The 20,758-nt window shown below is 38.4% G+C and overlaps 1 protein-coding gene across 1 annotated transcript in view; it reads left to right on the plus strand.

Moving 5' to 3' along the window:
• LOC102853901 (dual specificity protein kinase CLK1-like) overlaps positions 1-2,923 on the plus strand; it is a 5,847-nt gene extending 2,924 nt beyond the window's left edge. Inside the window, exon 2 of the mRNA XM_006892420.1 lies at positions 2,822-2,923. Coding sequence (XP_006892482.1) covers positions 2,822-2,923 — 102 coding nt within the window. The remainder of the gene's footprint in view (positions 1-2,821) is intronic.
• Positions 2,924-20,758: the final 17,835 nt, after the last annotated feature.

Below are 20,758 nucleotides of genomic sequence, written 5' to 3' on the forward strand. Positions count from 1 at the left end.
AATCAGAACTGGCTTTGACAAGCACTGTGGCATTTGGACAAGAACAAACTGGGAGGAGGGTAGAGAGAATAGTGCAACAATGAATGACTAGAAACCCAAAATCTCTGTAAAGTTTATGAAAATTAATAAAATATAATTATAGAAAAAAATAAAAGAACTCATAAAATATTATACAAAATGGGTGATCCTGGAGGCCATTATGCTGAGTGAAATATCTCAGTCACAAAAGGACAACAGGACCGACAGTGGGATTGAGGGAAGCCCAAGAAAGAGGTGATCAATAATTTACACTGGATTGAAACACATAAGGGAGAAAACCGTTTAAAAGGATATGTGATTGGGTATTATTGTCATGACAGGAGTCCAGAATGAAGGCTTCTCAGTGGAGTGGACTTGGGGGGAGGGATTGCATAACAATGAAAGAATTTTTCTTCTACTTTTCAATGAGAAGAACGAATTGAGGAAAGTGGATGGGCAGGGAGAAAAGTGCAACAATGAATGAATAGTAACCCTAAGTCTCTATAATCTTTCATTAAAATTAATTTTTTAAAAAGGGGGAGAATATGTGTGCCAGAATGTCTATGAACTTTTATGAACTTTGTATGTTAACCAGCATAAAATAAATTTTTTTAAAAAAATGTGTCCGACATACATTGTTATCTCGGGTGAAAAGAAAGGTGATGTACAATAAAGGGTTGATTAGATATTATAATTAATTATATTATTGTTTTATGTACCATCTAGTTGGACGACCAAGAGAGAGCTACGTTGGCCTAGTGGAAGGAAGCTGTGCTACCAAGCCGAAGGTGGGTGATTGTCATCTGTGGCCCTCGGCCAGGTTCAAATTGTCTTCCTGTCAAACATTCTTCTAGGTGGTATAGCACTGGTCTTTGTGTTGCTGTACAGAGGTAACTCGTGGTTGCTGTGACGCTGAACACTGTGACACTGATGTGCCAATTGTGGTAATGGGTACCCATGGTGGACAGTGTTGGCTGGAGCTTCCCGACTAAATCAAGCCTGGAAGCAGGAGCGGCATCTACTTCTGAAATGGCTTGCCTCTGGAAACTCTATGTACGAACAGTGCTCAGGCCGTTCATTAATAGGGTCGCTATGAGTCGTCTACAACTCGACGGCATTAAACAAGAAGTTGGAACTAACTCATAACTGACCCTCCAGTGGGTTTTCAGAGACTGTAAGTCACACAGGAAGGGACTGTCATCTTTCTCCTGTAAATCAGCTGGTTAACTTGAATCATGTGCCTTTGAGGTGGCAATGTGGCTCCTTACCACTTAGCCGCCAGAGCTCCCTATTAATTACATAAGCAGTGGCAATTAATGTTATAAAACACGATGCGTATGAACTGTTGTGTGAAAAACCAGTATGATTTGTAACCCTCTGCTCAAATAAATAAACATTTAAAACAACCAAAAGAATATATCCATTCTAAAATACTTTTTTTCCTATCAGTAAGCAAATTTTAATAGCATATAAATGTTACAAATTATAAATAAATGACAGGGTCAAAGTATTACACTTTTTAAAAACCGTGTCAGAGATGGTGAGGGTGCACAGAATAGGACAGAGTTCAGATCTCTTCTTCCTAGTGCCACTATAAGTCATACTTGACTAGGCAGCACTTAATAACAACTAAGAACAATTATATTGAAAGTGCTTGTCACATTAATAAAGCAAAAAAGAAAATTAAAATATATCTCAACTGGAAAGGGAAAAACAAAACTATTCACAGATTCAGCCTGTTCACAGATGATATAATTCCGTGCACAGATAATCTCAGAAGTTCTGCAAGAAATTTACTAGAACAAATTGAAGAACTCACCAAAGAGATCAGTGCACAAAAATCACTTAGGTTCTAATACTAAAAAGGATAACTCTGGAAACAAAATAAAGAAATCCATACCCTACATAATAGCCTCCCAAGAGATGAAAGTCCTAGGAATAAACACAATCAAACATAAAGGGGGGAGGAATCTTACAAAATACTGTGATAAACAAGAAGACTTGCATAAATGGAAAAATACATCATGCTTATAAACTAGAGGATGAAGCACTGTGAAAATGTAAAGACTACTTAAAGCAAGCTGCATTTTGCCTTCAATCCCAATACAAATTCTAGTATCATCCTTTAATACAAGAGTAATCTGCGCCCATGCGAAAAAAATGCCTCTGACAAACCCTAGAGTGTCAGGTAGGGGTCAGATCTGACTCAAAGGACCACGACAACCAACCACAGTCTCCAACTTGACTTGGAAAAGTATTGCTAAAGCAATATTAAAAAAAAATAGGTGATCTCTTGTTTCCTGGTTTGACTATATAGTCATAGTTTCAAAAGAGTGTAGTACTGGTTCAATGACAGATACATATATCAAAGGAATAAAATTGAGGACCCAGAAGTAGACCCATCCATTTATGGATATGTGATAATCAACATAGGGCCAAAAACTATTCAATAGGGAAGAAGCAAAGTCTTTGACAAATGATGCTGGCAAAATTGCATATCAATTTGCCTAAAAACCAAGATATATGCCACAAACCATAGACAAAAACTAACTCAAAATTCAACAAAGACTCAATTTTCAAAGCTAAATCTATACAGTTCTTGGAAATATTTTACTCTTTTAAATATTATGTATTTATTCCAGAAGAAATTCTATTATTATAGAATAGAAACTAAGGGACCAAATTTTTGAAGTGAATAATCTATCAAATACAAATGAAAATTCAGGGCACACAGACTGGACAGAAAAGAGCTAAAATGTTCCTTTTGTAAATAAGAAGAACAAGACAGAGATACCCATTGTAACAACTTTTATTCAACATTTTACTGGAAAGCCTAGGTAGAGTAAAAGGCAAGAAAGAGGTATTAAGGTTCCTTAAACTAGAAAAGAAGTTATTTTGCAGATGATATTATGCTGTACATGGAAGACCCTAAAATTTCCACATGAAAACTGTTGGAACCAAGAACTATTTAAGTAATGTTGCAGGTAGTATAATTAAAAGACAAAAATCAGCTTCCTCTACATGAAGAAGGACTACTCCAAAAAAGAAATCAAGAAAATAATACCATTTATAAGTAGAAATATTTTATTGATAAAATAAGAAAGAACTTAATAGGGATATAAAGACTTAATACAAAATGTAAAACACAACCATAAAAGACCTTTTTTTTTTTTACTTCCAGAGTGTATTAAATTGTTCTTTATCTTTTTTATTTAATAAAATGTTTTTATTTTATACTGGTTTACTTACAAAGTTCATATATGTTGTTGTTGGGGTTTTGGTTTTTATTTCACTATTTTTTTGTGTGTACCGTCAAATCAGATCTGACCGATACAGGAGAAGATTGTTCCTCCTTCTCCAGCAGAGCATCTGGTGGATTTGAACTGTGCACCTCTGAGCTTGCAGTTGCAGCTTCTTGCCACTAGGCCACCAGAGCTCGCCCCTATATGTTGTTTTAAACACTGGATCTTTGCAATCTGCATAACCCACCCCTCCCTCAGAGCACACAGGAGCAATATTCTGTAAATCACTACCTAACTTGAGAAGGACTGGAGAACATTTCAGTAATAAACAAAAAAACTTGTAATGAAGAGTAAAAAAAATGAAAAGTGTGTGTTCATATATTTTTTGTTGTTGTTGCTGTTGAGTACCACTGAATCCTAGGTGACTGACAGTTGACTCTCTGTGGGGTTTTAGAGGAAGTAAATCATACAGCAGGAGACTGTCAATCTTTCATGGAGCAGCCCTTAGAGTTGAACCCCACACTCCACACCTTTAAAATGGAAACTCAATTCCTTGCCACTGAGTCACTAGAGCTCCCTGTTCAAGGGTTAAAAGATTTAAAACAGTGAAACACCAATTCAGCCTAAAGTAACCTGCAGATACAATGAAATCTCAATACATTTTTAAAAAAAATCTCCACACCCATGTTTATTGCTGCTACATTCACAATAGCTAAAAGTTGGAAACAACCTAAGTGCCCATCAATAAACAAATGGATAGAGAAGTTGTGGTATATTCACATAATGGAATACTACACTGCATAGAAAAACAAGGAACTCATGCAATATTATTCAAAATGGGTGATCCTGGAAGATATTATGCTGAGTGAAATATCTCAGTCATAAAAGGACAAATACTGCATGGTGCCACTGTTGTAGAATGGGACAGACATCAGGGTTGGGGTGAGACTGAGAAAAACTGGATAAATCATGTATCCTGCATTGAAACAAATGAGGGAGAGAACAGTTAAAAAGCAATATATGATTGGGTATTATGGCTATGAAGAGTACAGAATGAAGGTGCCATAGTGGAGTGTACTCAGGACGGGGGGAGGATTGTATACCAATGAAGAGATTTTTCCTTTTCTTTTCAAAGAGAAGAGCAACCTTGGCGGGGGATGATTGGGCAGAGAGAAAAATGCAACAATGAATGGAAATCCAAAATCTCTGTAAATGTTCATTAAAATTAATTAAAAAAAAAACACCCCATACCAATTATTAAAAAAAATTCTCAACAATCTTTACTGAAATGGAAAAACTAATGACCAGCTTTACATGGAAAGGACAGAAAACATTAAAACTCAAAACAGTATTAAAGAAAATGAGCAAAGTAGGAGACCTTGCACTTTCTGATATCAGAGCATGCTATTATTGCTAAGAGTTGACTTGGTTCTGACTCAAAGCAATCCTATGACCAGTCCCGCACCATCCTCACAATCAATGCTATATTTGAGACCACTGTTGCAGACAAACGGGCACTGCAATCAAGACAACATGGTATTGACACATATCACCACTGGAATAATTGGTAACTCAAAATTAAACCCAGCCAACTACGAACAACTAATTTTCATTAAAGGGTCGAAGTCTATTTGGTGGATCAGAAATTGCTAACTTAATAAATGTTGTTTTTAGCTGCCATTGAGTCAGCTCTGACTCAGTTATACTCACTGTGTCAGTCCATTTCTATGAAGGTAAATGATAAGTTATGAGTCAGTATGGACTTAACAGCAACGGGTTTAAATTTTTTATTAATGTAAATATAACTTGATATAATCAATACATAGAACACCCCAGAAAACTTCTAAGCTGCTTTCCAGATGATACATCTGCTCATCATAGATTAGTTTCGTCTGTCCCAGATCTTCATATAAATGGAATAAAAGAGTTTAAATTTTGTGAGGTTTTTCCATCCACTATTCTAGTCATAGAATGAACATGTGGTTGTAACAATGGGCTCAAGTTTACCAGAGATGATGAAGATGGCACAGGAAAGGGCAGGATTCAGATCTGTAGTTCATAGGACTGCTAGGAGTTGTAGTTGACACCTGCATCATTGTTTTATTTATGCAATGTGGCTCATTGTTTAGCTATACCCTGCTTATTTGCTGATTGAAGGAAATGTGGGTTGTTTTCCAGAGGAGTTCCTTCCTAAGAATAAAATTACCATGAATTTTCATATACAAGCCTTTCAGAAGAAATATATTTTCAATTATTTTAGGTGAAAGCCTAGTAGTTATTTGCTAATAGGGACATCAATTAGTTTTTAGTGACTAATTGATCGATTATACTATACATTACTTACTTATTTGTTATAGCCTAACAAACTTATTATTTCTCAGATATTTCTTAAAAACAATGAAAATGAATTTATCCCTTCATCCCTTTTTTGTCAGTTTGTTGTACAGGAGAATGCATTCTTTTAATTAGTACAGCACTTGTCTGTCAGTTTGCTTTACTGAGGTAACTGTAGTTTGCTATGATGCTGAAAGCTATGCCACTGGTGTGTCAAATGACACAAGGGTCACCATAATTGGCAGGTTTTAGTTGAGTTCCCAGATTAAGAGAGGCTAGGAAGCATTATTGGCCATTCACTTCTTAAATAGCAGGCCTTTGAAAACTCTATGAACAGTAGAGGAATACAGATAGTGAGAGTATTAAAGGCAAAGCCCAGATTTTAATAAAAATGAAGAAAAATAGTGGCAAAGAAAGTGCAACCAGAGTGCTCCTTGGAGGCAAGGGTGATAAAGCCTCATCTTAGGAGAGGCTATTCCTTGGAGAGGGACATCATGCTTGGGAAGGTGGAGGGTTGGCAAAAGAGAGGAAGATCTTCAACAAGATGGACACAGTGATTGATGCAATGGGCTCTAATGTGTCAGAAACCACGAGGATGGCACAGGATAGAAGGGGCTCAGATCCGCTGTTCATGGGGTCTATGGGTTGTACTCAACTCGACAGCACCTAAGAACTACAACCACCCTTCTTTGTGATTATTATGTTTTAGCTCTACAATCAATTGAAACTCAGTACATGTCAATTGTTTTATCTAGTATGTATGTATGTACTATGTATGTATGTATGTATTCCATTTTTTCAAAATGTGTTCTAAATTCACTCACACATTCCGACATTTCCTTCCAGGATCATTTTGCTCTTACCTGCAGAGTTTTGTTTTCTTTTTAAAATAAAATTAAATAGCACTTTAATAACAAAAAGGAGAAAAGGCATGAGAAGATTCATACTTGGATGGGCATAGACCCATGAGGAAATGCTCAAAATAACTGGCAATCAAAGATACACAAATCAAAACAACAATGTGGTACCGTCTCATCCAAGTAGCAGTAGCAAAGTTTAATAGGACAGCAAGCAATATATGTTGGAGAGGATGCAGAAAGATTCAAACTCACATGAACTGCTGGTGGGACTGTAAACTGGTACAACCACTCTGAAGGCAATTTGCATTTCATCAAAAAGATGAACATAAAAATCCCATATGACTCAGCTATTGCACTACTAGGAATATACCCCAAGGAAATCAGAACTGAGAAATGAACAGATATGTATACCTGTGTTCACCGTAGCCTTATTCACAGAAGAATATGGAAACAGGCCAAATGCCCTTCCACAAATCAATAGATTGAGAACTTGTGGCACATTCACACAATGGAATACTATACTAAGTATTCCATTGTAAATATACTAAGGAACAACAATTTCATAAAATACTATATAACATGGGAGAGTCTAGAAAATATTTTACTGACTTTAATAACTTAGTTTTATAAGGACAAATACTGCATAAGACCATTATTGTGAAAACAGGATAGCTAAGTGAGCTGTGTATAAATGTTCAAAATGGGAAGGGGAAAGGCAGCAAAAAAAAGGGCAAAGGGGAAATCATTAGGATATTAGAAGTTAGTGCGTGGATGGAGGGGCTGAAGGAAGAGGAAAATCCACTGGAGAGTTGAAAAAAGGGGTGATATTAGGCATAGATCAAGAGTAATTAATTTAAATACAATGCATATGAGTGATTGCATGCAAACCAGTAAAATTATTAGAAGTGGAAAAAAAATGTGGGCAAATATGTATAATTCTCATATTTATTTCAGATCAGATCTGCTGGTAGTGAATTATTTTGGTCTGAAAGTATCTTTATTTCACCTTCATTTTTAAAGCATATTATTGTTGTTGTTAGGTGCTGTCAAGTACAACTCAATGATCCTGTGAACAGATCTGGATGTCCTGTCCTGTGCCATCCTCATAATATCTGACACACTTGAGTCCACTGTTCCAGTCACTGTGTCAATTCATCTTGTGGAGTCTACCTCTCTTTTGCTCACCTTCCTTAGCATGATGTTTTTTTTTTCCAAGGAACAGCCCTTCCTAACAATACATCCAGCATGCCCTAACAACATCCTTAGAAAATGAGGATGGCATAGGAGCAAGCGCAGCCAGAAAGTTCCTTGCAGACAAGGATGGAGAAGGTCACTTGATTCATGTGTTATTGTTATTAGATCCTGTCCAGCAGGCTACAAGTGAAAGGCACCATATGTACAACAAAACTAAACTCTGCTTGATTCTGCTTCTTCCTCACAATCTCTGCTGTACTTAAACTGATCACTGTTGCCACTGTGTCAATCCCTCTCTTTGAGGGTCTTCCTCTCCTTCATGACCTGCTTTTCCAAACATAATGTGTTTCTCCAGGTACCGGCCTCTCCTGATAACATGTCCAAAGCATCTCACCATCCTTGCTTCTGAGGAACATTCTGATTGCTTCTTCTGAGACACATTTCCTTCTCAGCATGCCTTTCATAACTTAAAACACATGGTAACAACACAAAATTAAAAGCTAAAAATTACTCAGCCATCAAAGACTTGAAGATGAATTCTATCGATTTCTGGTCTCTTTGTAGATACCGTGTTTTTCTTTTTGCATCCACTTTTCAAGATATTCTCCTTCTCTTTGCTTACCAGCTTTTCTGGGTTTTTTTCCTACTTGAGATTTTCTGACCCTTTCTGAATCACTACGTTGATATATTTTGTTTAAAACAACTTCTCAACGATCATCTCTTCAAAAATTGCTTTTGTCTCATTCTTTTTCCCCTGGGATTTCAATTACATAAATGCTGAAACATTTTAGTATGTCTCCTATTTCATTTCTTTTACCACTTCTTTTTCCTCACTCTGTGCTTCAGTTTGAGTATTTTGCATTGATTCAAATATCAGTTAAACAATTCTGTACTATATTATGTTCAATTTGCTGTTAAACTTTTTCATTGGGTCTGTAATTTAAGATACTGCATTTTACTATATTATGTTCAATTTGCTGTTAAACTTTTTCATTGGGTCTGTAATTTAAGATACTGCATTTTAAGTTTTGAAATAGCTACTGGATTTTTGTTTAAAGATGCCAACTGTTAAGATGTATACCAATGAACAAATACAAACACATCCTTTCTGTAAACTTTCACTAAAATCACAATAAAAATTTAAAAAGTTAAGAAAAATTCCAACTCTTAAATATCCAAATCTTTAAATCTATTTTGCTTGTCTTCTAGTTTATTATTTTAGAATTCTTACTTGCTAGTTTTAACAGTTGCAAAATCTATGAGTAGGCCTCTATTAGTTTCTGCTCTTTTGATTACTAGCCTCTTTGCATATCTAGAAATAATTTTCATGTGACAAAGTGTATAAAGAACCACAGAAGTTCCAACAGTTTTATGTTTCACCTGTTAGGACAAGTGAACGGCTTATCAATTCAACCCCATCAGAAACTTAACTTGATCAGTGATGCACTGCAAGTTTAGTAAGACATCATCAAAGTCCTGTTTCTAGATTCTGGTGGGTGCATACCTCCTTTGTATGGAAGGTAACAGAAAGTTTTACACTTCAAAGTTTTCAGCTCCACTCTTTAGTCTACTCTTTTATTCATCTTCACAACTTGATGAATGTCTTGATGAGGAAAATACTATGTGACTGTACAGACTTCAAATGCCTTTTAGAAGCTTTAGGGCAAGCACCCCATTTCACCTGCAGCCACAGAACTATAAACATATCCTAAGATGAAAACTAGTTCTGTATTTAATGTTTCCATTTCTGAAAACAGTACCATGCAACTTCTCTTAAAAGGCTCCAGATTTCTCTCAATTTTTTTGTTTTTATTATTAATTTTAATGAAAATTTACAGATTTTGGATTTTCATTCATTGATTGATGCACTTTTCTCCCCTCCCAACCCTCCCCCCTAGTACACTACCCTCCTGGAAAAGTAAAAGAAAATGTCTTTTACAATCCCTCCCTCAAGGGCCACTCCACTATGCAGCCTTCGCTCTGGACTCCTGTCATGACAATACCTAACCACATATCCCTGTTAGTTTTCTCCCTCATCTATTTCAATACAGTATACATTACTGAATCCATCTTTCTCAGTCTCCCCTCAATCCCGATGGCAGACCCATTTTACAACAGTGGCACTATGCAGTATTTGTCCTTTCGTAATTGATATATTTCACTCAGCATAATGTCTTCCAGGGTCACCTATTTTGTATATTTCGTGAGTTGTTTTTCAACGCAGCATAATATTCCACTGTGTGAATATACCACAGTTTCTCTATCCATTTGTTTGTCGATGGGCATTTGGGTTGTTTCCAACTCTTTGCTACTGCAAACAATGCTGCAATAAAAATGGGTGTTCATAGATCTGCTTGGGTGGCGGTTATGGTTTCTTTGGGGTATATTCCAAGTAGTGGAATTGCTGGGTCAAATGATACTTCTATTTGCAACTTTTTGAGAAAGCGCCATACTGCCTTCCATAGTGGTTACACCATTTTACACTCCCACCAATGGTGAATAAGGGTTCCAGTTTCTCCGCAATCTCACCACCATTTGTTCTTTGCTGTTCTGTTAAAACAACTATGAGATATCAGCTCACTCCAGTAAGATTTCTCTATTTTAAAGCAGAAACTCTTTACTAGGACACAGCCTGACCCCAAAGGAACAAAATACTGGAAATTCTCAAGTCAGTTTGGACTAATTATTTTCCTGTAATGTCAGTTTATCTTTTCCTCCTTTTCCCACTCATTACCATGTCATTTTTGTAGTGTCTAGTTAGTCCTGTCAACTTATTTCATTCCACTCTTCTAAATGCAATTTCATTTTTACAGTTCTTGTATTGAGCCTGTGTATGTTAAATAATTATTTGCACTCTTTTTCTGTTTATCAGGAGCCCTAATGGCATAAGGCATTTGGCTGCTAAACAAAAAAGTTCAGTGGTTGAAAACCACCAGTCATTGCATGTGACAAAAATGAGGCATTCTGTGGCCCTACAGAGATTCCAGACTTGGCCATCCCCCGAGGCAGTTTTGCTGTCTTAGTAAGTCTTGAGTCAGAACTGACTCAGTGGCAATGGGTTAGGCTGGGTTTGACTGCTGTTTTTCTTTTTTTACCATTTTTCTATTCATTTCCTTCCCTGATAGGGAGATTTGTCCTCCCCCACCCCCAAGACATGAGTCACAAAACATGTTCTTCCAGTGTGTATTTTTCACAATTAAAAAAAAAAATGAAGGAACACTACTCCTTTTTCTTCTAATGTGACTGAATTTTATGGTTTTCAAATTTCCTGCAAAAGATTTTAAGCTTTCCCTACTCTAACTTATAAGGGAAATTATTCCTTGCTTGCTTCTAAAAATTTTCCCTTTTGCTATTTAAAATTGTAATCTATTAGATTCTGATAGATTCAAGTATTAGCTCACTGCTCCTTCTCCTTCACAGAGGGCTACTTGGAAAAATATCCATCTTTTCTCCACTGAAATATTATCACAGGGCACATTCTCAAATGCATTTGGCTTATTTTGTACTTTCTATTCTATTCCATGGGTCTATTTGTGCACAATAAAGTTTTCTTTTATTGTGCATGTTAATATGAAGTAAGGCTAGTCTCCATTTCCCCCATATTTTTTCAATTCTGAAAGTTTTCCTAATTTTTCCATAAAACTTTAGAATTCTTTTCACTGGATCCAAAGAAAACCTATCAGTATTTTTATTGGGTTTAAGTTAAACTTGTATGGTAGCCTAAAGAGATCTTAGTGACGTGCTGTTGTGTACTGTAGAGTCAGAACTGACCCACAGCTGACCCTCTGGTGGGTTTTCAGAGGCAGTTAATCACACAGGAATAGATTGTTCATCCTTCTCCCGCGGAGCAGCTGGTGGCCTTGAACAGCGAGCCTTCGGGATTGCAGCATAATTTCTTGCCACTAGGCCACCAGAGCTCATTTGTCGTTTCCGACTCATAGCGACCCTATGCACAACAGCCCTAAACCCTGCTCTATCCTGCGCCAACCGCACCGCCCCTGACACACCCATCCCGATTACCCCAGTCACCGAATCAATCCACCTCATAGAGGGTCTTCCCCTCCTGCGTTGTCCCTCAACCCTCCCAAGCATGATGTCCCTCTCCAAGGACCCATCCCTCCTGGCAACATGTCCAAAGTATGTCAGACGAAGCCCCAGAATCCTTGCCTCCAAGGAGTAGCTTGGTTTAATCCTCTCCAAGATAAATCTGTTTGTTTTCCTGTCAGTCCAGGGTACATTCAGTACCCTTCTCCAGCACCACAGCTCAAAAGCATCCACTCTCCTTCTGTCCTCCCTAGTCATTGTCATAGTCTTCCTAATAAAGACTGTGATGTGCACATAATTTTTTTGTAAATCTTCTTTTAGATCCCTTAACAAAAACCACACTGCCTCAGTGTCAATTTCAACTCACGGCAAGCTTCCATCTGATTTCTGATGCTGTAAGTCTTAACAGGAGCAGACTTGCCATACCTTTTTCCTGGGGAGGGGATGGTAGATTTGAAGTGCCAGTCTTGTAATTAGCAGCTCAGTACTTAACTTGAACCCCTAAAGTAAAAATATCACTGCCATCAATGCCAATTCAGTGCTGACTCAGAGTAACCCTCCATGTGATTTCTGAGGCTGCAAGTCATACTAGGAAGAGCCGGTGTGTTAATCACGTGTGGAGCCACTAGCGGATTCAAACTGCCAGAGACACACATCCTCTGCGTTAGCGGCACAGCTTGCTGTGGACTGCACTGTGAGACTCCTTTGGATCCCTTAGTAGTTTGTTTTCTGTCATCTCTTGCTCATTTTTCACAAGTACTTTTTTGTTACTGTAAATATGATCTTTTCTTTCTTTTTGAAGAGAACAAATTGAATTTGTTACCACCTAAAAAATCAGGTCATTCTTTAAGTATGTAAAAGTACTGGAAAATCCACAGGGATATGTCAGAAATGGTGTAGTAAAAGAAATTATTCTCCAGTGAGTTTAGCCCATTTAATATTACTTTCACAGAAGAGCTCTAGTGCTTTAGTACATAAGTATGTGATATTGCTAATGAAAAGGCCAATAGTTCTAATCCATCAGTAGAAAGACCATCAAGAGTGGTTGAGTTGGAGTCGACTGGAGAGCAGTGGGTTTGGTTAAGTGGATTTTCCACAAACAAAAGATTTACCACCCCTCTCACAGAACCTCCCTAAACTAATTACCCTTGACAGTAAACTCCTGCCTCTGACCATCAATCAGTGGGTTTTAACTAGTAGTGAGCATTAGAGTACCTCCAGTGTGTAGCTTTTGATAATAATAGCCAGACTCTACCTTTCCTATTTCAGGTCTATAGAAAAGCAGGCATGTATGTATGTATGTTCATACACACAGCAACAACTCCACTAGTGATTTTGATTCCCAACACCTTTTAAAAACAGTAATTTAAAAATGAATTCCAGTTGATAATAATCTTAAATATTCCTGCACTACAATTGTTTTTCCTTCTTCTACTTTATATCCCTTATAATCTGTCCTCCAAACAGCTGACAGTCATTTACATAAAATAAAAACATGACTATGTCACCTGACAGCATAAAGTCTTTCAAAACGTCTCAACTATGGTTGCTAGACCACTGGCCATTGTCATTCCGTATGTTTCTACTAGTGTGCTGCACAATGAGAATGATGCAAAACAAGACAATTATTCTGGTCCAACAGCAGCAAACTGGTTCTGATGTAAGTAGAATATCTCATTTTCTTTTAAATTATGATTGTCTTTAGTTATTAGTATCCTTATAAAACATATTGGTCATCTGTACAATGAACATCTGCAAATAAGAGCATTAGCAAATTATCCACTGCAACAATAAATGTAATATATATTAATGATGTTTTTAAAAAGTCATAAACGCATTTGGTCATAAATATGCTGAAAACAAAAGACTACTCATATTCTGAGTATTCATTTAGTACTAATACATTGTGTATGTATGAGATGAGATGGCAGGTGTGTCACATTTTGATGGCCTTACCCAGCAAAAAAAATTAAAACAACAACAAAAAAAAAAAACCAACACCACAACAAACCCACCTCTATGTTAAGCTAATTTAAAAAGTCATCATTACTCATTGTCCAGCTCTCAGATACACAGAAATTGATCAGAAAGACCATGGACAATGAGTAAGGATGAAAGGATGACAGAACTACTACTGGAGCCTTTGTGCAGTGGTGTTGAAGACAAGTACTGAACATTCCATAGACAAAAGAACAAAGAAGTACATGTCTTAGACAAAGTGCAGCCAGAGTGCTCTTTGGAGGCAAAGATGATACTTCAGGCATGTTGCTAGGAGGGGATATTCCTTGGACAAGGACATGATGTTCAGAAAGGCAAAGAGTGGCAAAGGAGAGGGAGACCCTCAATGAGATAAAGTAATGCAGTGAATGCCACAATGGGCTCTAGTTTGTTAGGAAGTTTGAGAATGGCACAAAGATAGACAGGGTTCAGATCTGGTGTTCATAGGGTCACTACAGGTCATACTAGACTCGATGGCACTTAACAATAATTTAAAAAATTATGCCTGCCCAGGTGATTAAAACATCTAGGAACCACTGACTGCAGAAATGAAATAGAAATTTCTTGAGGTGATACAGGAACCATAAGGTCGACTTCTTATTGAACAATTTCTTAAGATGACATTTCACACTTTAAGAAAAAAAAAAAGACATCCAATTATAAAATGGGTAGAGGGCACTGAAAGACACTTCACCAAAGACAATATTCAGATACTAAAAAGCACATTAAGAAATGCTCACGATCATTATCTATTATTGTTTTTATGTGCCACAGAGGTGGAACTCACTCGTAACTGACCATCTAGCAGATTTGCAGAGACTGTAAATCACTCCAGAGGAGACTGCCTATCTTACTCCCAAAGAACAGCTGAATTCAAACTGTGTGCCTTCAGGCTGGCAGCCCAATTCCTTGCAGCTCCTAAGTACTATCAAGTCAGAACCGACCCATAGCTAACCCTCCAGCGGGTTTTTAAAGGCAGTAAATCACACAGGAGGAGAGTGCTCATCCTTCTCCCACAGAACAGCTAGTGCATTCAAACCACGTGGCTCTGGTATTGAAGCACAGCTGATCACTAGGCCACCCTTTTCAAAGTAAGAGCTGTGACTTTACCTGATAATTGCAAACTCACTATTATAGCACTATTTACTAGAGAAGTTCTGGTGTCCTAGTGGTAAGAAGTTGTGCTGCCAACCCAAAGGCATTCATGTTCACTAACTTCAAGGGAAAACGATGGGCAATCTCCTCCAGAGCAGTTAACATCCTCTGACTACCCAGTGGAGGGTAAATTAAGAGTTGGTTCCAACTCAACAGCAAGGAGAGTGAGATATACAATAGTAAAGAGAAGTAAGCAATTCCAACGCCCATCAACAAACAGTTAAACTATTCAAGAAACATGAATGAATCTAGAATAAATTATGCAGAGTGACCTACCTCAGTCACAAAGGGACTAATGATTGTATAGTTACACACTTACTGCTGTTAAGTCACTTCCAACTCATAGCTGACCCTCCTTCACGGTTCACACACCGTAAATCCTAACAAGAGCAAACTGCCCATCTTCCTCTCACAGAGCCATTGGTGGCGTGGCAAACCAGACATGCATGACATTTGGGTTAGCACTGTACTTGCTACGGACTACACCGCCAAAGCTCAACTAATTACTGTATAGGACCACTATTTTTCTAAAAAGCTAAGGAAAGGTTTAATACAGAGATAGACTCATTCACAGGTAGAACATTCCTGGGATGGAAAGGGAGGGAGAAGAGAATAGAAATAATAAACTTAAGTTGGGTAAAAGGCAATATACAATAAAGAGTGGATCAGATATTGTAATCATTTCCAATAATCAACTGCAGAGTTACAACATACATACATACGAATGACTGAATTAACAATATATTTGTAACACTTTGATTTCTAACACAATAACATTTTTTAAAAACCACATTAATTTATTTAGAAGAAATAACATGTTTGGTTAGGCGTCTACACTGTAGGTGTTGTATGTAATTCTTGACTTTTCTGCAGCAAGCTTTTTCCAGTCTTCCTCACTTTCTACAAGTAAGGTGCCATCTATATAACACAAGTTGATGAGTCTTCCTCTGATTCTGATGTCCCATTCTTTTTCACAATCTCCAGCTTCATGAATAATTTGCTCAGCATACATCCCTGACACACACATGGCCTGATTTTAAACCATGCAGTGATCCCTTGCTCCATTCAGATAACAGATTTTTGGTCTAGGTATAGATTTCTCATGAGCACAATTAAATGTTCTGGGAATCTCATTCTTTTCAGTATTAGCCATAATTTGCTAAGAATGGATTACGTATCAACATCAAGAAAAGTTCTCACCACGAGGCCAACATTCAGTATCCTGATAGTGAAAGGATTGAAACTGTCAATGATTTAATCTTGCGTGGATCAACAATCAACAACGTTGGTACCAGCAGTCAGGAAATCAGGTGACATATTGCACTGGGCAAGTCTACTGTAAGAGACCTCGCCAGAGTTTTGAGGAGCAGTGCTATCAGTTTGAAGACTAAAGTGCATTTGATTCAAGCCATGTCCTTCTCAATCACCTGCTAAGTATCAAAGAGCCAGACAATGAATAACGACGAGACGAAAATAATTGAAACCTTTGAGTTGTAGTGCTGGAGAAGAGTACTGAATATCCTATGGACTGCCAAAAGGACAGACAGATGTGTCTTGGAAAAGGTGCAGCCAGAGTGCTCCTTGGAGGCGAAGGTGGTGAAGCATTTCTCATACTTTGGGCATGTTGCTGGGTGAGGTTATTCCTTGGAAAGGAACATTATTAATGGGAAAAATGGAGGGTCACCAAGGGAGAAGACCATCAATGGAATGGTTTGACACAGTATGGCAGCACAATAGGCTGGAGTATGTCAGAGATGACAAGGACAGGAGAGTGTTCACATCTGTTGCTCTGAGGGTCATTTTGAGTCATATTCAATTTGACGGCACCTAAAATTTATGTAGGGGTGTCTCTACCTGGTGCAAACCCATTAATGCACTCAGCTGCTAACCAATGTCTGTCCACTAAGAGATGCTCTGGAATAAAAGACTGATAATCGCTTAAAAAAAATCAGCCACGGAAAACCCTCATAGTTCTATTTTGACATACATGGGGTCATGAGTTGTAATCAGCTCAAGAGTAAGTAGTTTATGTTTGAAGCAATCAGGTAGGTGGGGTACATAAAGAGAAAGACAGAAAATGAGCTTTGCCTACAAATCAGTTTGAGTCCTGAGAGTTCTACAACCTTAAGTTCACAGTCATGGTTCAAATTTAAGCCAACTATAGCACCTACCGATAATTATTGCTAACTTTTAAAATACAGTACAAATGTGTCTTGGAGTAAGTGCAACCAGAGTGTTCCTTAGAGGCAAGGATGGTGAAGTTAGTCTCACATACTTTGGCGTGTTGTAAGCAGGGGCCAGGCCTTGGAAAAAGACATCATACTGGGAAAGGTCAGCAAAAGAGAGGGAAATCCTCAACAAGATGGATCAATACAGTGATTGTAACAATGCGCTTGAGTTTATCAGAAATAGCGCAGATGATACAGAATAGGGCAAGGTTCACATTTGCTGTTCTGAGAATAGTTATGAGTTACAGTTAACACAACACCATCTAATGCCATGAAAATATTTTGATGATCTGTGGAAAGAATCATAGAGTATTACATAAGTGTATGCTAGGAGAACTTGGTCTGGTCCTAGAGGGTTAGAAGTTTTCATTAGTGAATGATGAGCTGTTTTCTGAGGAATGAATGGGCACTGGACTAGATAAGAGATAGAGAAAAATATTGGTAGTGGGAACGGAACATTCAGTTTGAGTTAGGAAGCAAAAGTTTGCATTTGAAAAACTGATGTTAATGTTTATGACTAGAATCCAAACATAGAGAGGGCAATCCTAGCTAGGCTCGTGAGGTAGACTGAATGATAGTACACCCACATGAAAAAGTTTATATTTATCCTAAAAGAAATAAGCCCTCAAATGAACACCCTGGACAAATGATATATTTTCATGAGCACAGAAGCTATCATTTCTGTGTTTTGACAAGAACAGCACAGCTATTGTGAAACAAGACTGGAACAAAAGAATGCAGAGACAATATTGGAAAATGCTGAAATATCCAAAAAAAGAAATAAGGGGTTATGATAACAAGGAAAATGAAAATGTAAAATTAAAAGATACTTAGAAGGAAAGAATAAGAGAATCTTATACTTCAACATTCGCAAGCATCTGCCAGCAGTTCCCTGCACACGACAGTTTTCATGGAATGCCTCTTGAATGACCTATCCACAGGGAGTCTGGGGGAGCAGTCCAGAGAGAACTGTGCTGCTAATGTCAGGCGACGACTCTTAGGGCAAATCCACCAGCAGTTCCATAGGGGAAAGATGGGCAATTTCCTTCTATGTGATTTATATTCATTCTCACTCATAACTGAGCCTCCTGAGAGATTTCCAAGGCTTTAAATCACACAAGGGGAAATTGCTCACCTTTCTCCCAAGGGAGCAGCTGGTGGATTTGGACCACCCATCTTTGGAATGGTAGCAAAACTCCCTACGCAGGCCACCAGAGCTTCCTGTGCATGTTACAGCCTCCAAAAAACCTATTAGAGGGTCAACTATGAGTTGGTTCTGATTCAACGGCAAGGAATTGAGTTTATTCCCCATCCTCTATCATATCCTTCATTTACTTTTTTTAACTCTTAAAACAAATTTAAAGGATAATAAATGCAATGCAAAAAACAAAAACAGTAGTAAACAATAAATCATGAAATCTCTCTTAACCCAGGCTTAAGTAAACCAACACAAATGCCTACAGGTATATTAGTTCCGGAACAAGACAGGAAAAAAAATTTATTGTGATTTTCATTAAAGTTTACGGAAAAGTGGGATTTTCATTCAGTGTTGCACATTTTACCCCATCTCCGTTTCCCCTCCCCTAGTTCACGTAAAAAAAAAATTTGTTCACTGCTGCACAACTACCTCCCCCATTCCTCTTTGCAATGTCCCCTTACTCTGTGCAGCTATCATACTAAATGACTAATCATTTTTCCTTTTAAACAGTTCTCTCCTTCCTCTGTTCCAATTCAGTGTTATTTATTCCCTCTTTTCTTAGTTTCCCCCCAACTCCCCATCAATCTTGTTTTATAACAATGGTGTTATGCAGTACTTGTCCTCTTGTGACAGAGATCTTTCAATCAGCATAATGTCCTCTAGGGTCACCCATGTTGTGTAATAATTTATGAGTTCCCTGTAAAATAACCGTTATATCTCCCTTAACGGATAAATTTGTTTGGAATTGTTTCTCAGTTTCAATCCTAATGGATTGTAAGTGTCACTGAGTAGCATGCAGTCATTTCTTATCTGTGTTTCAGAGTCATTTTTCATTGTTGTTGTTATGTGCCGTCGAGTCGCCTGCGACTCATAGCGACCCTATGTACAACAGCCCTCTCTGTCCTGTGCCAATCGCACTGCCTCTGACACTCCCATCCCAATTATCCCAGCCACTGAATCAATCCACCTCATAGAGGGCCTTCCTCTCCTGCGCCGTCCCTCCACCCTCCCAAGCATGATGTCCCTCTCTAAGGACCGGTCTCTCCTCACAACATGTCCAAAGTAAGTTAGACGGAGCCTCAGAATCCTTGCCTCCAAGGAGCCACCCGGTTTAACCCTCTCCAGGACAAATCTGTTTGTTTTCCTAGCAGTCCATGGTATTCTCAATACTCTTCTCCAGCACCACAGCTCAAAGGCATCAATTCTCCTTCTATCCTCCTTGGTCATTGTCCAACTCTCTGATGCATAACAGGTGAATGCAAAGACCATGGCCTGTACCAGACGCACCTTAGTCTCCAGAGAGACACCACTGCTCTTCAGCACCTTGGAGAGGTCCCTAACAGCAGACTTTCCCATGGCAATGCGCCTTTTCATTTCCTGGCTGCTGGTGCCAAGACTGTTGACTATGGAGCCAAGCAAACTAAAGCTGTGTACAATCTCAATCTCTTCACCATCCATCCTGATGCTGCCAATTGGTCCAGTGGTGAGAATCTTTGTCTTCTTGACATTGAGCCTCAATCCATATTGTAGGCTGCAGTCCTTGACGCTCTGCAGCAGGCGCTTCAGGTCCTCCTCAGTTTCAGCAAGCAGGGTTGTGTCATCCGCATAACGCAGATTGTTGATAAATCGTCCACCAATCTTGACCCCACATTTCTCCTCATAGAGCCCAGCCTCCCGGATAATCTGTTCTGCATATAGGTTGAAAAGGTATGGAGATAGGATGCATCCCTGGCGTATGCCCTTCCCAATTTTGAACCATGCAGTGTTCCCTTGCTCTGTTCTGACGACTGCCTCCTGGTCCAAGTATAAGTTTCGCATTAGGAATTAAAAAAGATACTCTTCCACTACAGCTATGAGTATAAATCAGGGAGGAAAACGTAAATAGGAAAATATCAAAGAGGAAACAAAAATAAGTCTATGTACCTTTCAACCTTAGGTCATTACCAAAGATGCTGAACTAGCAAAAATAACTACAATAGTTCCTTGGATTGACCCATTTGGAAAACTAATCCAAGTGCAAGAGCCTTTTGTTACAAGACTGTATATGAAAACATGCATTTTCCTAACACAAAAGCCTGGATTTTGACAATGCTATAGGGTTGTTGCTTACCTTGCCAATCAAAGGGTGGTCCATGGGCCAGCAATAACACCTCAGGCCCCACTCCAGAGTCTAAATCTTTATTTGAACAAGAGCTCTAGGCAGCTTGTGTGCACATAAAAGTTTGAAGAGGCCCTGGTATATCACATATTAAGGGGGGGGAAAACAGCCACTCACAAAGAAAATTTGGCAAAGCTGTGTCTCCTTCAATGGTCAAATTCATTGCAGCTGGTTGTAAAGCCGAGGTTCTGAGCCCTGACTGTGCATCAGAACCCTCCCAGGAATGCGCAACCTGGGCTGACTGAGGAAGAATCTTTAGAGGTGGAACTTAGCATTAAATATTTTAGGAGGCCTTAGGTACAAACTGCTTGACTGAAATGTTGGTGGTC

The sequence above is a fragment of the Elephantulus edwardii genome, unplaced genomic scaffold, assembly GCF_000299155.1.
Source record: "Elephantulus edwardii isolate Elephantulus edwardi_28Jun2011 unplaced genomic scaffold, EleEdw1.0 scaffold00115, whole genome shotgun sequence".
Classification (NCBI taxonomy): domain Eukaryota; kingdom Metazoa; phylum Chordata; class Mammalia; order Macroscelidea; family Macroscelididae; genus Elephantulus; species Elephantulus edwardii.